Source organism: Arachis ipaensis, chromosome B4, assembly GCF_059453495.1.
Source record: "Arachis ipaensis isolate K30076 ecotype BB chromosome B4, ASM5945349v1, whole genome shotgun sequence".
Lineage (NCBI taxonomy): Eukaryota > Viridiplantae > Streptophyta > Magnoliopsida > Fabales > Fabaceae > Arachis > Arachis ipaensis.
Window position 1 is genome coordinate 118,084,279 of NC_142439.1, and position 16,346 is coordinate 118,100,624.

Sequence of the window (16,346 nt, forward strand, 5' to 3'; positions counted from 1 at the left end):
TAAATAATTTATCTATCTTTAAACCATAGAAACCTTGTGGAGTGTTTTTGGTGACTAAATAGAAAAGAAAGAAAAAAAAGAGACAAAACCAAATTAATTGGCTAGGTTCATATCTAAATTTATTAGATGTTGAAGCTCACTCCATGGTTGGCTCCAATTCGAGTGAATGTCCGCGCCAAAAGCAGTTGCTTTAGCCATACAATCTGCAATACTATTTGCATTCCTCTGAATTAAAAGAATAGAGACTCTCCAATTCCAATTCATAACCTCTTGTATATGCTTTGCCAAATCCAATTCCGGAATATCCTTACCAAGCATTCTTTGGTTTACCAAGAAAAGAGCTTCTAAACAGTCTGTTTCACAAATAACCTCACGAAATCCACTCTCCCAAGCAAGAAGTAAACCTCTCCAAATTGCATATAATTCAGTAAAAAGAACACTACACACTTCGACTTTTTCAGTGCAACCTTTCAACCAACATTCATCAGGATTGTGAATGATACAACCAAAACCAGCATAGCCAAAAGGAGCAAAACAACTAGCATCACAATTCTATTTAACAGAATGAACTGGAGGTGGAACCCAATGCAAACAAAGCAAAGGAGGAGACAAAGATTGATGCATAGCAAAAAAAGTGTGAAACTCCCTTACTGAACTACGAATCAAACTCACCACTTTACTAGCACTCCAAGAATCATCTATATTAAATAAGTCATGATTCCTGCTTCTCCAAATCCACCAGATGGTCGAAAAAAAAAGAAAAACATCTCCACTCCTTGCACCTCTGTAGAGCCAATCACATAAATCCGAGTTATCTGAATACAAGCCTAAAAGGTTTCACACCTCCTTGGCACTAGGGCACTCCCGAAGACAATGAAGAATGGATTCAGAACCATTCTGACACCGATGACAGGTACTAGATAAAGCTAAGCCATGACCCAAACGAAACTCTGCGGTAAGAATAACATTATGAAGACTGAGCCAAATCAAGAACTTGTACTTCTCAGGAATATGCAGTCGCTATACCCACAACCAATTATCATGCTCATTCCAGTCAAACTTTCTTTTGGCTAGCCAACTGTACCCACTCCTAGCTGAGTAGAGTCTAGAAGATGCCACACCCCACGACCAACCCGAACTCTCTCTAGCATTCAAATCCGGATTATAAGCATTCAAACGCTGTTTGACATCTTCTGGAATGATAGAGAAAATACCATGGAGATTCTATTGACCATCTTTCCAAACGTCTCTAATAGTTAAATCAGAGTCAGATATATGTACAAAAAGGACATCTTGAACAATTGGGCCCTCAATACTCCAATTGTCAAACCAAAAAGATTGATCAAGTGACCCAACGCACCAAGAGAAGGCATCTTTAAGAGCACCAAAAGCCTTTGAGATACTCTTCCAAACATGAGAAGCGTTGCAAGGGACAGAGCCATCTAAAATTTCCTCATTCCTCAGATACTTCGCCCTCAATAGAGCAACCCAAGGCTTGTCCTGACAATGAAAAAGTTGCCAAACCAATTTACCAAGTAAAGATATATTAACACACGCAGGATCTCTAACACCTAGACCACCAAATTTCTTTGGAGTGATCACAGTCCTCCAATTAACAAGAGAAAGACCTCTACCATCAACTTGACCCTTCCAAAGAAACTGTCTCATCATAGAAGACAATTTATCGCAAACCCAATTTGCAAAAAAAGATACCTGCATATGATAAACAGGAATGGATGCTGCAACATAATTGATCAGGCAAAGTCTCCCTGCTTTATTTAGAAGCCTTCCTTTCCAGTTAGCTAATCTTCCCCTCACATTTTCAATCACCGAATGAAAAGAAGCCCTACTGGTACAGGAATGATTAAGGTTAACTCTAAGATATCTTCCTAAGTCCAAAGCAAAACGTATTGAAGAAACACTAGTAAAAATATCTCTTCTACGAGCAGTCACATTTTTAGAACAAAAAGCTTTAGACTTTTCAAGATTCACTTTCATGCCAGATTCCTTGCAAAAAATGTTAAGAGAATGCATGACCATTTGGACCTGACTCTTTGTAGCATGACAAAAAAGTAAGAGATCATCTGCAAATATCAAATGAGAAATTTTTGGGCCACCCATAGTGACAGAAACTGGTTTCCACACACCCTCGACCACCTTATGAGATATATAGCAAGCAAGTCTTTCCATATAAAGCATAAATAAGTAAGGAGACATTGGATCGCCCTGTCTAAGCCCCCTTCTAGGAGCAAAACAATCCAATCTATTCCCATTCCACATAATAGAAAGAGATGATGCACGGACACTGGTGCACGAAATTGTGATCATACTTTTCACAACTCTGCACAACTAACCAGCAAGTGCACTAGGTCGTCCAAGTAATACCTTACGTGAGTAAGGATCGATCCCACGGAGATTGTCGGCTTGAAGCAAGCTATGGTCATCCTGTAAATCTTAGTCAGGCGGATTCAAATGGTTATAAGGTTTGATAATTAAAAGATAAATAAAACATAAAATAAAATAAAGATACTTATGTAATTCATTGGTGGAAATTTCAGATAAGCATTTGAAGATGCTTTGTTGCTTTTGAACCTCTGCTTTCCTATTGTCTTCTTCCAATCATGCGTGCTCCCTTCCATGGCAAGCTGTATGATCCTCTCGGATGAAAAATACCAGGTACGATATCTACACGGCTAATCAACTGTCAGATTTCTCGTCTCGGATGAAAATACCCCTACCGCACGGCTAATCATCTGTCGGTTCTCACTAGTGTCGGAATAAGATCTCTCTATCCTTTTGCACACTGTCACTGTGCCCAACATTCGCAAGTTTGAAGCTCGTCACAGTCATCCCTTCCTAGATCCTACTCGGAATACCACAGACAAGGTTTAGACTTTCCGGATCTCAGGAATGCTGCCAATGGTTCTAGCCTATAACACGAAGGTTCTAATCTCAGATTCGGATGCTCTGTTGTCAGGAGAGACGATGCGAGTTGCGGATCAGAGAGCCAAGAGAATATACTCCGACTGTCATCCAATGACTGCATTGAACATCATGTAGACTGCTTGTGGTTGTCAGGCACGCGGATCTTGGCTAAGCGAGTAACGTAGATAGTGGGTGATTGTCACGGGTCACCCCTTCATTCTGACTTAACTGAATTAAGTACGAGAGTATATCTTGGAGAAGAAATAAGCATGAATTGAAAGAAAAATAATAGTACTTGCATTAATTCATGAAGAACAGCAGAGCTCCGTACCTTAATCTATGAGGTGTAGAAACTCCACCGTAGAAAATACATAAGAGAAAGTAGGTTTAGGCATGGCCAAATGGCCAGCCTCCAAACGTGAACAATGGCATAAGCTATATGCGAATACAATAGTAAAAAGTGCTATTTATATTAAACTAGTTACTAGGGTTTATAGAAAATAAGTAACTAAGTGCAGATAGTGCAGAAATCCACTTCCGGGACCCACTTGGTATGTGCTTGGGCTGAGCATTGAGCTTTACATGTGAATAGACCATTTCTAGAGTTAAACGCTAGCTTGGATGCCAGTTTGGGCCTTTAACTCCAGTTTTGGTGCCAGTTCTGATGTTTTACGCCAGAAAAGGGTCTCTGGCTGGCATTTTACGCCAGTTTGGGCCATCAAATCTCGGGCAAAGTATGAACTATTATATATTGCTGGAAAGCCCAAGATATCTAATTTCCAACGCAATTGAGAGCGCGCCAATCGGGCCTCTGTAGCTCCAGAAAATCCACTTAGAGTGTAGGAGGGTCAGAATCCAACAGCATCTGCAGTTCTTTCTCAGCATCTGAATCAGATTTTTGCTCAGGTCCCTCAATTTCAGCTAGAAAATACATGAAATTATAGAAAAATACACAAACTCATAGTAAAGTCCAAAAATATGATTTTTGCATAAAAACTAATAAAAATATAATAAAAAGTAACTAAACACATACCAAAAACTATGTAAAAACAATGCCAAAAAGGGTATAAATTATTCGCTCATCACAATACCAAACTTAAATTGTTGTTTGTCCCCAAGCAACTAAAAACAAAATAGGATAAAAAGAAGAGAATATACAATAGATTTCAAAAATATCAATGAAGATTAGTTTCAATTAGATGAGCGGGGCTAGTAACTTTTTGCTTCTGAACAGTTTTGGCATCTCACTTTATCCTTTGACGTTCAGAATGATTGGCATCCATAGGAACTCAGAATTCAGATAGTGTTATTGATTCTCCTAGTTCAGTATGTTGATTCTTGAACACAGCTACTTTATGAGTCTTGGTCGTGACCCTAAGCATCTTGTTTTCTAGTTTTACCACCGGATACATAAATGCCACAGACACATAACTGGGTGAACCTTTTTAGATTGTGACTTAGCTTTGCTAAAGTCCCCAGTTAGAGGTGCCCAGAGTTCTTAAGCACACTCTTCTTGCTTTGGACCACGACTTTAACAGCTCAGTCTCAAGCTTTTCACTTGACACCTTCACGCTACAAGCACATTGTTAGGGATAGCTTGATTTAGCCGCTTAGGCCAGGATTTTATTCCTTTGGGCCCTCCTATCCATTAATGCTCAAAGCCTTGGATCCTTTTTACCCTTGCCTTTTAGTTTAAAGGGCTATTGGCTTTTTGCTCTTGCCTTTTGGTTTAAAGAGCTATTGGCTTTTTCTGCTTGCTTTTTCTTTTTCTTTCTTTTTCTTTTATTTTTCGCCAATAAATTTTTTTTTCTTAAGCTCTGTGTTTTTCACTGCTTTTTCTTGCTTCAAGAATCAATTTTATGATTTTTTAGATTATTAATAATATTTCTCTTTTTTCATTATTCTTTCAAGAGCCAACAGATTTAACATTCATAAACTTCACTATAAAAAATATGCACTGTTCAAGCATTCATTCAGAAAACAAAAAGTATTGCCACCACATCAAAATAATTAAGCTAATTTCAAGATAATTTTCAAAATTATGCACTTCTTGTTCTTTTGCAAATAAAAACATTTTTCATTTAAGAAAGGTGAGGGATTCATGGAATCATTCATAGCTTTAAGACATAGACACTAAACACTAATGATCATGTAATGAAGACACAAACATAGTCAAAACATAAAGCATAGAAACGAAAAACAGAAAAATAAGAACAAGGAAATTAAAGAACGGGTCCACCTTAGTGACGGCGGCTAGTTCTTCCTCTTGAAGATCTTATGGAGTGCTTGAGCTCCTCTATGTCTCTTCCTTGCCTTTGTTGCTCCTCTCTCATGGCCTTTTGGTCCTCTCTGATTTCATTGAGGATAATGGAGTGCTCTTGGTGCTCCATCCTTAGTTGCTCCATGTTAGAACTCAAATCTCCTAAAGAGGTGTTGAGTTGCTCCCAATAGTTGTGTGGAGGGAAATGTATCCCTTGAGGCATCTCAGGGATTTTTTTATGAGGAACTTCCTCATGCTCTTGTTGAGGTCCATGAGTGGGCTCTCTTGTTATCTCCATCCTCTTCTTAGTAATGGGCTTGTCCCCTTCAATGAGGATGTCTTCCTCTATGACAACTCCAGCTGAATTGTATATGTGACAGATGAGATGGGGAAATGCTAACCTTGCCAAAGTGGAGGGCTTGTTAGCTACTTTGTATAGTTCTAGAGATATGATCTCATGAACTTCTACTTCCTCTCCAATCATGATACTATGGATCATGATAGCCCGGTCCACAGTAACTTCAGATCGGTTGCTAGTAGGAATGATAGAGCGTTGGATGAACTCTAACCATCTTCTAGCCACGGGCTTGAGGTCAAGCCTTCTCAGTTGAACCGGCTTGCCTTTGGAGTCTCTCTTCCATTACACTCCTTCTACACAGATGTCCATGAGGACTTGGTCCAACCTTTGATCAAAGTTGACTCTTCTAGTGAAAGGATGAGGATCTCCTCTCATTATTGGCAAGTTGAATGCCAACCTTACAGTTTCCGGACTGAAATCCAAGTATTTCTCCCGAACCATTGTGAGCCAATTCTTTGGATTCAGGTTCACACTTTGATCATGGTTCTTAGTGATCCATGCATTAGCATAGAACTCTTGAACCATTAAGATTCTGACTTGTTGGATGGGGTTGGTGAGAGATTCCCAACCTCTTCTTCGAACCTTACGTCGGATCTCCGGATATTCACTCTTTTTGAGCATGAAGGGGACCTCGGGGATCACCTTTTTCTTGGCCACAACTTCATAAAAGTGGTCTTGATGGACTTTTGAGATGAATCTCTCCATCTTCCATGACTCGGAGGTGGAAGCAATTGCCTTCCCTTTCCTCTTTCTAAAGGTTTCTCTGGTCTTAGATGCCATTAATGGTTATGGAAAAATAAAAAGCAGAGCTTTTTCCACACCAAACTTAAAAGGTTTGCTCATCCTTGAGCAAAAGAAGAAAGAGAGGAGGAGAAGAAGAAGAAATGGAGGAGATAGAGGGGTGATTTGGGTTCGGCCAAGGGGGTTAAGTGTGTATGATGTGTGAAAATGAAGGTGGTAAGGAGGGGGTATTTATAGGGTGTGTGTGTGTGTGAGAGAGAGAGAGAGAGAGGGGGGAAGTCGTGTATGAAGGGGTTAGGTTTTGGGAGGAAAATGTTTTGAATTTGAATGGTGAGGTAGGTGGGGTTTTATGACGGGTTTTTGGGGAATATTGGATGGATATAAGTGGTGAAGAGATTATAGGGAAGAGGGTAGGATTTGATAGGTGAATAGTGTTTGGGGAAGAGTGTTATGGAAAGGTGTGAAGAGGAGAGAAAGAGAGGTGGGGTAGGTGGGGATCCTGTGGGGTCCACAGATCCTGAGGTGTCAAGGAATTCTGGTCCCTGCACCTTTCTGGCATTTAAACGCCCTTCGTGTGCCATTTCTGGCGTTAAATGCCATCTCTGCTACCTTTTCTGGCGTTAAACGCCAGTTTGATGCCCCTTTCTGGCGTTTAACGCCAACTAGACACCCTTTTCTGGCGTTAAATGCCAGTCTGTCTGCCAATTCTGGCATTTAACGCTAGCCAGACACCCTTTTCTGGCGTTAAACGCCAGTCTGTCTGCCAATTCTGGCGTTTAACACCCAGAATGCTGCCAGACTGGACGTTAAATGCCCATTCTGCTATCTTTACTGGCATTTAAACACCAGTAAGCCTGTCCTCCAGGGTGTGCTATTTTTGATGCTGTTTTTGATTCTGCTTTAATTCTGCAGCTGTTTTTATGACTCCACATGATCATCAACCTAAAGAAAATATAAAATAACAATGGAAAACAAATAAATAAATATAATTAAATAAAATTGGGTTGCCTCCCAATAAGCGCTTCTTTAATGTCAATAGCTTGACAGTGAGCTCTTAGAGAGCTTCACAGAGACTCAGAGCTTAATGGTGGCCTCCCAACACCAAACTTAGAAGTTGAGTGTGGGGGTTCTGTTTGACTCTGTATTGAGAGAAGCTTTTCATGCTTCCTCTCCATGGTTACAGTAGAAGATCTTTGAGCCTTAAACACAAGGTAGTCCTCATTCAATTGAAGGACTAACTCTCCTCTGTCCACATCAATCACAGCTTTTGTTGTGGCTAGGAAGGGTCTTCCAAGGATAATGGATTCATCCTCATCCTTTCCAGTGTCTAGGATTATGAAATCAGCAGGGATGTACAGGCCTTCAACCTTCACTAAGACATCCTCTACAAGTCTATAAGCCTGTTTTCTTGATTTGTCTGCCAATTCTAGTGAGATTCTTGAAGCTTGTACCTCAAAGATCCCTAGTTTCTCCATTACAGAGAGTGGCATGAGGTTTATTCCTGACTCCAGGTCACACAGAGCCTTCTCAAAGGTCATGGTGCCTATGGTACAAGGTATTAAGAACTTTCCGGGATCCGATTTCTTCTGAGGTAATTTCAGTTGAACCAAGGCATTCAGTTCATTGATGAGCAATGGAGGTTCATCCTCCTAAGTCTCATTACCAAATAACTTGGTATTTAGCTTCATGATTGCTCCTAGATACTAAGAAACTTGCTCTTCAACAATATCTTCATCCTCTTCAGAGGAAGAATACTCATCAGAGCTCATGAATGACAATAGTAAGTTTAGTGGAATCTCTATGGTCTCTATATGAGCCTCATATTCCTTTGGTTCCTCATTAGGGAACTCCTTAGTCGTCAATAGACGTCCATTGAGGTCTTCCTCACTGGAAATCATTGCCTCTTCCTCCTCTACAGGTTCGGCCATTTTGGGTATATTGATGGCCTTGCACTCTCTCTTTGGATTCTCTTCTGTATTGCTTGGGAGAGTACTAGGAGGGATTTCAGTAACTCTTTTACTCAACTGACCCACTTGTGCCTCCAAATTTCTAATGGAGGACCTTGTTTCAGTCATAAAACTGTGAGTGGTCTTAGTTAGATCAGAGATTATAGTTGATAAGTCAGAGAGGTTTTGCCTAGAATTTTCTGTCTGTTGCTAAGAAAATGATGGAAAAGGCTTGCTATTGCCAAACCTATTTCTCCCACCATTGTTATTATTGAAGCCTTGTTGAGGCTTATGTTGATCCTTCCATGAGAAATTTGGTTGATTTCTCCATGAAGGATTGTAAGTGTTTCCATAGGATTCTCCCATGTAATTCACTTCTTCCATTCCAGGATTCTCAGGATCATAAGCCTCTCCTTCATGGGAGGCTTCTTTAGCACTGCCAGATGCAGCTTACAATCCAGTCAGATTCTGAGAAATCATATTGACTTGCTGAGTCAATATCTTGTTCTGAGCCAATATGGCATTCAGAGTGTCAACCTCAAGAACTCCTTTCTTCTGAGATATCCCACTGTTCACAGGATTCCTTTCAGAAGTATACATGAACTGATTATTTGCAACCATGTCAATGAGTTCCTGGGCTTCTGCAGGTGTTTTCTTCAGATGAAGAGATCCACCAGCAGAGTGGTCCAATAACATCTTGGATAATTCAGACAGACCATCATAGAATATACATAAGATGCTCCATTCTGAAAGCATGTCAGAAGGACAACTTCTGATCAATTGCTTGTATCTTTCCCAAGCTTCATAGAGGGATTCACCTTCCTTATGTCTGAAGGTTTGGACTTCCACTCTGAGCTTGCTCATCTTTTGAGGTGGAAAGAATTTGGCCAAGAAAGCACTGAGTAACTTTTCCCAAGAGTTCAAGCTTTCTTTAGGTTGTGAGTCCAACCATATCCTAGCTCTGTCTCTTACAGCAAAGGGGAAAAGAATAAGTCTGTAGACCTCGAGATCAACCCCATTGGTCTTAACAGTGTCACAGATTTGCAAAAATTCAACTAAGAACTGATGAGGATCTTCCAATGGAAGTCCATGAAACTTGCAATTCTGCTGCATTAGAGAAACTAATTGAGACTTAAGCTCAAAGTTGTTTGCTCCAATTGCAGGAATTGAGATGCTTCTTCCATAGAAGTTGGAAGTTAGTGCAGTAAAGTCACCAAGCAGCTTCCTTGCATCTCTAGCATTGTTGTTGGGTTCGACTGCCATGTCTGCTTCTTTTTCGAAATTTTCTGTAAGGTCCTCTCCGGAGTATTGTGCTTTAGCTTCTCTTAGCTTCCTTTTTAGAGTCCTTTCAGGTTCAGGATCAGCTTCAACAAGAATGTCTTTATCCTTGTTCCTGCTCATATGAAAAAGAAAAGAACAGAAAAGAAGAGGAATCCTCTATGTCACAGTATAGAGATTCCTTTATGTGAGTAGAAGAATAGTAGAATAGAAGAATGAGAACAGAGATGAGAGAGGGAATTCAAATATTAATTAAAAGAAAAGAAAAATATTTTTGTTTTTATTTTAATTATAAGTTAGAATTCGAAATTTAAGAAAAGAAATAAAAGCAAATTGAAAACTAAATAAATTAATTAATTAAAAAGATTTTTGAAAAACTTGTTAGTTAGTTTTCGAAAATGAGAAGTGAAAAAGTATTTAGGTGGTTTTGAAAAAGATAAAAAATAGTAAACTTTTTAAAATTAAAATAAAAAAATCAAGTAGTTAGTTGAAAAAGATTTGAAAATCAAAATTTGAAAAGATAAGAAGTTATAAAAAGATTTTGAAATTAAAATTTTAAAAAGATATGATTGAAATTTATTTTGAAAAAGATTTGAAAGAGAAATTAAAAAGATTTGATTTTTGAAATTAAAGTTGATGACTTACTAAAAGATATGATTCTAGAATTTAAAGATTGAACCTTTCTTAACAGGAAAGTAACAAACTTGAAATTTTTGAATCAAAATATTAAATGTTATCAAAGATTTCAAAAGTCATGAAATAAAATTAAGAAAAAGATTTTGAAAATTTGTTTTAAAGATTTTCGAAAACATTAAAAAAAATGAAAAAGATTTTGAAAAAAAAATTAAGGAAGAATTCGAAGATATTAAAAGAAAAATAAAAAAGATTTGATTTTGAAAAAGATTTGAAAAGATAGAATTTTTAAATTGAAATTTTGACTTGACTAATAAGAAACAACTAAATTTTAAAAATATTTGACCAAGTCAACCCAAAATTTTGAAATTTATGAGTAAAATAAGGAAAAGATATTATTTTTGATTTTTTGAATTAATGAAGAAAGAGAAAAACAACAAAATGACACATGACATAGAAATTTAAGATCAAAGCAACTAATGCATGCAAGAACACTTTGAATGTCAAGATGAACACCAAGAACACTTTGAAGATTATGATGAACATCAAGAACATATTTTTGAAAATTTTTAAGAAAAGAAACACATGTAAGACACCAAACTTAGAAATTTTTAATGTTTAGACACTATGAATTCGAAAATGCATATGAAAAACAACAAAAAAATACAAAATATGAAAATCACAAGATTAAACTAAGAAAATCATCAAGAACAACTTGAAGATCATGAAGAACATAATGCATGAATTTTTGAAAATTTTAAGAAAATTAAAAAGAATGCAATTGACACCAAACTTAAAATTGACACTAGACTCAAACAAGAAACACAAAATTTTTTTGGTTTTATGATTTTATTAATTTTTTGTATATTTTTCAAAAAATTTTTGGAAAAAGAGAAATAAGAAATTCAAAATTTTTAATAAGAATTCCAAGATTCATGCAGTGTTAGTCTAAAGCTTCGGTCCAAAAGATTAGACATGGCCAATTGGCCAGGCAAGCTTTAGCACAGAATTATAAATGAGAATCCAAAGGCTCATGCAATGTTATTCTAAAGTTTCGGTCCAAAAGAATTAGACATGGCCAAATGGCCAGCCAAGCTTTAGCATAACAAATACAGCCATGTCCTTTCTACCATGGAAAGTGGAAACCTCGGTCCAAAAGATTAGACATGGCTTAACAGCCAGCCAGGCTTCAACATATCTCATGAAGATCTAGAATTCATTCTTAAAAATTTTTATGAATTTTTCGAAAACTAAAATATTTTTTTTCGAAAATAAAAACAAAAGCTTAAACATAAAATAAAATTACCCAATCTAAGCAACAAGATGAACCGTCAGTTGTCCAAACTCGAATAATCCCCAGCAACGGCGCTAAAAACTTGGTGCATGAAATTGTGATCACACTTTTCACAACTCCGCACAACTAACCAGCAAGTACACTAGGTCGTCCAAGTAATACCTTACGTGAGTAAGGGTCGATCCCACGGAGATTGTCGGCTTGAAGCAAGCTATGGTCATCTTGTAAATCTTAGTCAGGCGGATTCAAATGGTTATGAGGTTTGATAATTAAAAGATAAATAAAACATAAAAATAAAATAAAGATACTTATGTAATTCATTGGTGGGAATTTCAGATAAGTGTTTGGAGATGCTTTGTTGCTTCTGAACCTCTGCTTTCCTATTGTCTTCTTCCAATCATGTGTGCTCCCTTCCATGGCAAGCTGTATGATCCTCTCGGATGAAAAATAGCAGGTACGATCTCTGCATGGCTAATCAACTGTCAGATTTCTCGTCTCGGATGAAAAATACCAGGCACAGCTACCGCACGGCTAATCATCTGTCGATTCTCACTAGCATCGGAATAGGATCTCTCTATCCTTTTGCACACTGTCACTGTGCCCAACATTCGCAAGTTTGAAGCTCGTCACAGTCATCCCTTCCCAGATCCTACTCGGAATACCACAGACAAGGTTTAGACTTTCCGGATCTCAGGAATGCTAGCAATTGTTCTAGCCTATACCACGAAGGTTCTAATCTCAGATTCGGATGCTTTGTTGTCAGGAGAGACGACGCGAATCGCGGATCAAAGACCTAAGAGAATATACTCCGACTGTCGTCCAATGACTACGTTGAACATCATGTAGAGCGCTTGTGGTTGTCAGGCACGCGGATCTTGGCTAAGCGAGTAACGAAGATAGTGGGTGATTGTCACGGGTCACCCCTTCATTCTGACTTAACTGAATTAAGTACAAGAGTATATCTTGGATAAGAAGTAAGCGTGAATTGAAAGAAAAATAATAGTACTTGCATTAATTCATGAAGAACAGCAGAGCTCCGCACCTTAATCTATGAGGTGTAGAAACTCCACCGTGGAAAATACATAAGAGAAAGTAGGTCTAGGCATGGCTGAATGGCCAGCCTCCAAACGTGAACAATGGCATAAGCTATATGCGAATACAATAGTAAAAGTGCTATTTATATTAAACTAGTTACTAGGGTTTACATAAAATAAGTAACTAAGTGCAGATAGTGCATAAATCCACTCTGGGGTCCACTTGGTATGTGCTTGGGCTGAGCATTGAGCTTTACACGTGCATAGGCCATTTCTAGAGTTAAACGCCAGCTTGGATGCCAGTTTGGGCGTTTAACTCCTGTTTTGGTGCTAGTTCTGGCGTTTTACGCCAGAAAAGGGTCTCTGGCTGGCGTTTTACGCCAGAACGCCAGTTTGGGCCATCAAATCTCGGGCAAAGTATGAACTATTATATATTGCTGGAAAGCCCAAGATGTCTACTTTCGAACGCAATTGAGAGCGCGCCAATTGGGCTTCTGTAGCTCCAGAAAATCCACTTTGAGTGCAGGAGGGTCAGAATCCAACAGCATCTGCAGTCCTTTCTCAGCCTCAGAATCAGTTTTTTGCTCAGGTCCCTCAATTTTAGCCAGAAAATACCTGAAATTACAGAAAAATACACATACTCATAGTAAAGTCCAGAAATGTGATTTTTGCATAAAAACTAATAAAAATATAATAAAAAGTAACTAAAATATACCAAAAACTATGTAAAAATAATGCCAAAAAGGGTATAAATTATCCGCTCATCAGACACAATTCATAATCAAATTCACAGTGATGATAGCAAAACCAAAAGTAGTGAGAGTACTCTCCAAAAACCTCCAATCCACCCTATCATAAGCTATTTCTAGATCAATTTTAAAAGCAAGAGTACGTTTCTTGGATTTTGTGTGCTTCATGAAATTTGGAATTTCTTGGGCCACAATAATATTATCAGGAGCACCACGACCCAGAATAAAACCTCCTTGTAAAGGACTAACAATATCTAGAAGAAAAGGCCGAAGTCGATTAGTCAATACTTTGGTAATAATTTTATAAACAACATTACACAAGTTAATAGGCCTGAAATCCTTCATAAAGGTAGGGTTATCAATTTTAGGAATAAGCACAATCAGAGTTTCCATGATGCTAGGATTTAAGTACTCTCCCAAAAAAGCACTCCGAACAATATTCCAAATCTCGGTGCCTACTATCTCCCAATATTCTTTAAAAAAATAAGCTTGAAAGCCATTTGGACCAGGAGCCTTAAAAGGGCTCATACGGAATACTGCTGACTTGACTTCCGCAAAAGAGACAGGGTCAATTAACCTAGCACAAGCCTCGGTGCTTAGAGTGGGCATCAGAACATCCCCTAAACAATCAACCTCAACCTCTTCCGCTGTACCAAAAAGATTCTTGTAAAAAGATAGGGCTTATTCCTGGAGAATATCTGGATCAGTAGACCAAGACCCATCTCTAACATATAATCCATGTACTCTATTATGGTTTCTACACACCAAAGTCTAAAGATGAAAGAATTTAGTGTTTCTATTCCCATACTTGACACATTGCTCTCTAGATTTCTGGTACCAAAAAAGTTCCTCTTGCAATAAAAGCCTATTGTAATCTTCCCTCAATTCAGCTTCTTTAATTCTCAGAGATAACACATCGGTAACCTCTAAACGCCATTGAATCTGATCAATATGATATTCCAACTTACTTTTTCGCACAAAAATATTTCCAAAAATCTTTGAGTTAAGTCCAAAGAAGCCTGTTGAACCATCTTAAGCCTTTCAGTAACACCTCCAAACTCTTGATTCCAAGCCTTACTAATAACATGTTTATAAGAAGGATGTGTTGCCCACGCAGCTTGGAACCTAAAAGGATGAGAACCTTTCACTCTGGGGCCACCATGACAACGAACTAAAATAGGATAATGATCAGAATGAAACCTGCTAAGAATTTCAGAATAACCCCCAGGAAACATTGTCATCCACGCCTCATTAACTAGAGCTCTATCCAACTTTTTAGCCAAGTCCCTGCCAGCTTGAACTGCTCTATACCAAGTATATCTCCTACCAGTCACTTTAAGATCAAAGAGCTCACAGTCATCTAGAGTAGTAGCTAATAGACTAGCTCTGTGAGAAGAAAAATAAGCACATGTACTCTCGTCTGGTGCCACAATCTCATTAAAATCACCAACAGCCATCCACGGTCCATTATGGCCTAAATTAATAGAACGCAAATGATCCCATAGCATACTTCTTTTTTCGAATTGAGGACTCCTATACACTGCACTAAAAAGCCAAATTAAGTTACCCACACTCACTTTTACTGTAATACATTGGTCAATTTGGTCAATAACCACACAAGAAGCATTAGCAATAGAAGATAGAAACCAAATGCCACCCATGTGTCCTCCTGCTTCCTCAATACCAACACAATGAAAACCCAACTTATCCCAAAAATTCTTCAAATTATTAAACATTGTATGAGTTTCAAAGAGAAAGAAGAAAGATAGTTTATATATTCTCACCAAATTTTTGCAATGCACACGGGCCATCTTGCTAGATGCACCCCTCACATTCCAGGCTATGATATTGAAACTATACATAAAAAACAGTAAAAAGGGAGCTCCAATAACAAACCTGAGACTCAACATGATGTCCCTGTCTTCGACGATCCTTCCTTTAATGGACTCTCAAGTTGTAGCACAATTTTCTCCGTCGAAACTTGCGCCACACTCACCGTCGATGCTCCATCCTTATCTACTGGTGAATTCTACAAAGAGTTTGGGTGAGGACGCTTTCACACAGTGCCATTTGTTGTCTCTCCTTGCTGCTGATGATGAACGTTGTGCCGGGTCCCCGAAGAAGCCATACTAACTGGTTTTCTAATATTGATGCCCCTACTTAATTTTACTTTGGATCCAGCAGCATGTGTTGTACGTTGGTGATTAGGCCTTGTCCAAGTATTGGTAGCCTTGTTAGGAGTCTTCTTTGCTTTTGGTTGGACCTGATGGGTGCTAGGAGAAGGCTTTTGACCCATTTTATACTTTCCTTTCCTAATCACTTCAGTCCAGCCTTCCAAATCCTCATGTTGTGCATGGTTTACATGAACAGCATGCAAATCACTCTCCACCAAATCCGGGACAGCAACATTTACAGTCTCATCTCCAAGATTCTTGCCAAAATTAAAACTTGCCTTTTCCACATGCACTGGATTTTTTGAATTTGAACTTTCTGCCTGCTTTGCTACATCGCCGACCACCTTGGCATTAGTTCCTCCTCCCGCATTGCTATCAGTCTTGCACACCTTCATATCATGACCAAACTTGAGACAAGAGCCACAAATAAGGTGAAGACTTTCATATTCAACCTCATATTCAACACCTTCAACAAGAATCTTCTTAGTCACTGGCAATCCTAAATCTATCTGAACACAGGCTCGAGCACCTCTTTCAGCTAATTTTGTTGCCAAATCAACCTTGACGGGAATGCCAACCGCAGCCATAACACGGAGCATTGCATCTTCTTGGTAGCACCAAATTGGTAATCCAGAAATTCTAATCCACACTAAAGTTGCTCTAAAACAGTTTTTACTTGATCTAAACTCTTGATCCCAAGGCTTCACAGCCACATAATTTCCCTTGATGATCCATGGGCCTCCTAAGAGAACCTTTTCTCGCTCCTCAGCCACATCAAACTTCACAAGAAAGTAGTCAAACCCCACATCCAATAAATCAAAACCTCCCTTAATCCGCCATACCATTCGGAGTTTATGAGACAATGCAGTGTAGCTATAATGTTTACCTAGCACCTTAATCACTATAGCATCCTTATAAGGTTCTGCCAAACAATTCTTAGCTTCTTGGATAAAT

General features: G+C 38.5%; 1 protein-coding gene and 1 non-coding gene across 2 annotated transcripts; one reads left to right on the forward strand and one right to left on the reverse strand.

Annotated features, from left to right (window-relative positions):
* Window positions 1–837: 837 nt before the first annotated feature.
* LOC148568928 (uncharacterized) lies at window positions 838–15,228 on the reverse strand. Its single transcript, XM_088484826.1, has 7 exons — window positions 15,215–15,228; window positions 15,003–15,072; window positions 14,786–14,921; window positions 14,187–14,692; window positions 13,261–13,881; window positions 1,246–1,713; window positions 838–1,020 (listed from the first exon to the last, which is right to left on the reverse strand). Exons 1-7 carry the CDS (start codon window positions 15,226–15,228, stop codon window positions 838–840), a joined length of 1,998 nt encoding a protein of 665 aa, XP_088340952.1.
* LOC148568929 (small nucleolar RNA R71) lies at window positions 8,985–9,088 on the forward strand. The gene has a single exon (XR_015881962.1). It is a non-coding gene; the product is annotated as a small nucleolar RNA R71 (small nucleolar RNA).
* Window positions 15,229–16,346: the final 1,118 nt, after the last annotated feature.

Excerpts from the sequence above, each read along its gene's own strand:
- LOC148568928 (XM_088484826.1), bottom strand. Across the intron at positions 1,714-13,260 it reads TTGGTTTTGCTATCATCACT|GTATCTTTTTTTGCAAATTG; the intron begins GTGAATTTGATT and ends TATCATATGCAG. Across the intron at positions 1,021-1,245 it reads CTGATTTAACTATTAGAGAC|CGACTGCATATTCCTGAGAA; the intron begins GTTTGGAAAGAT and ends TTGTGGGTATAG.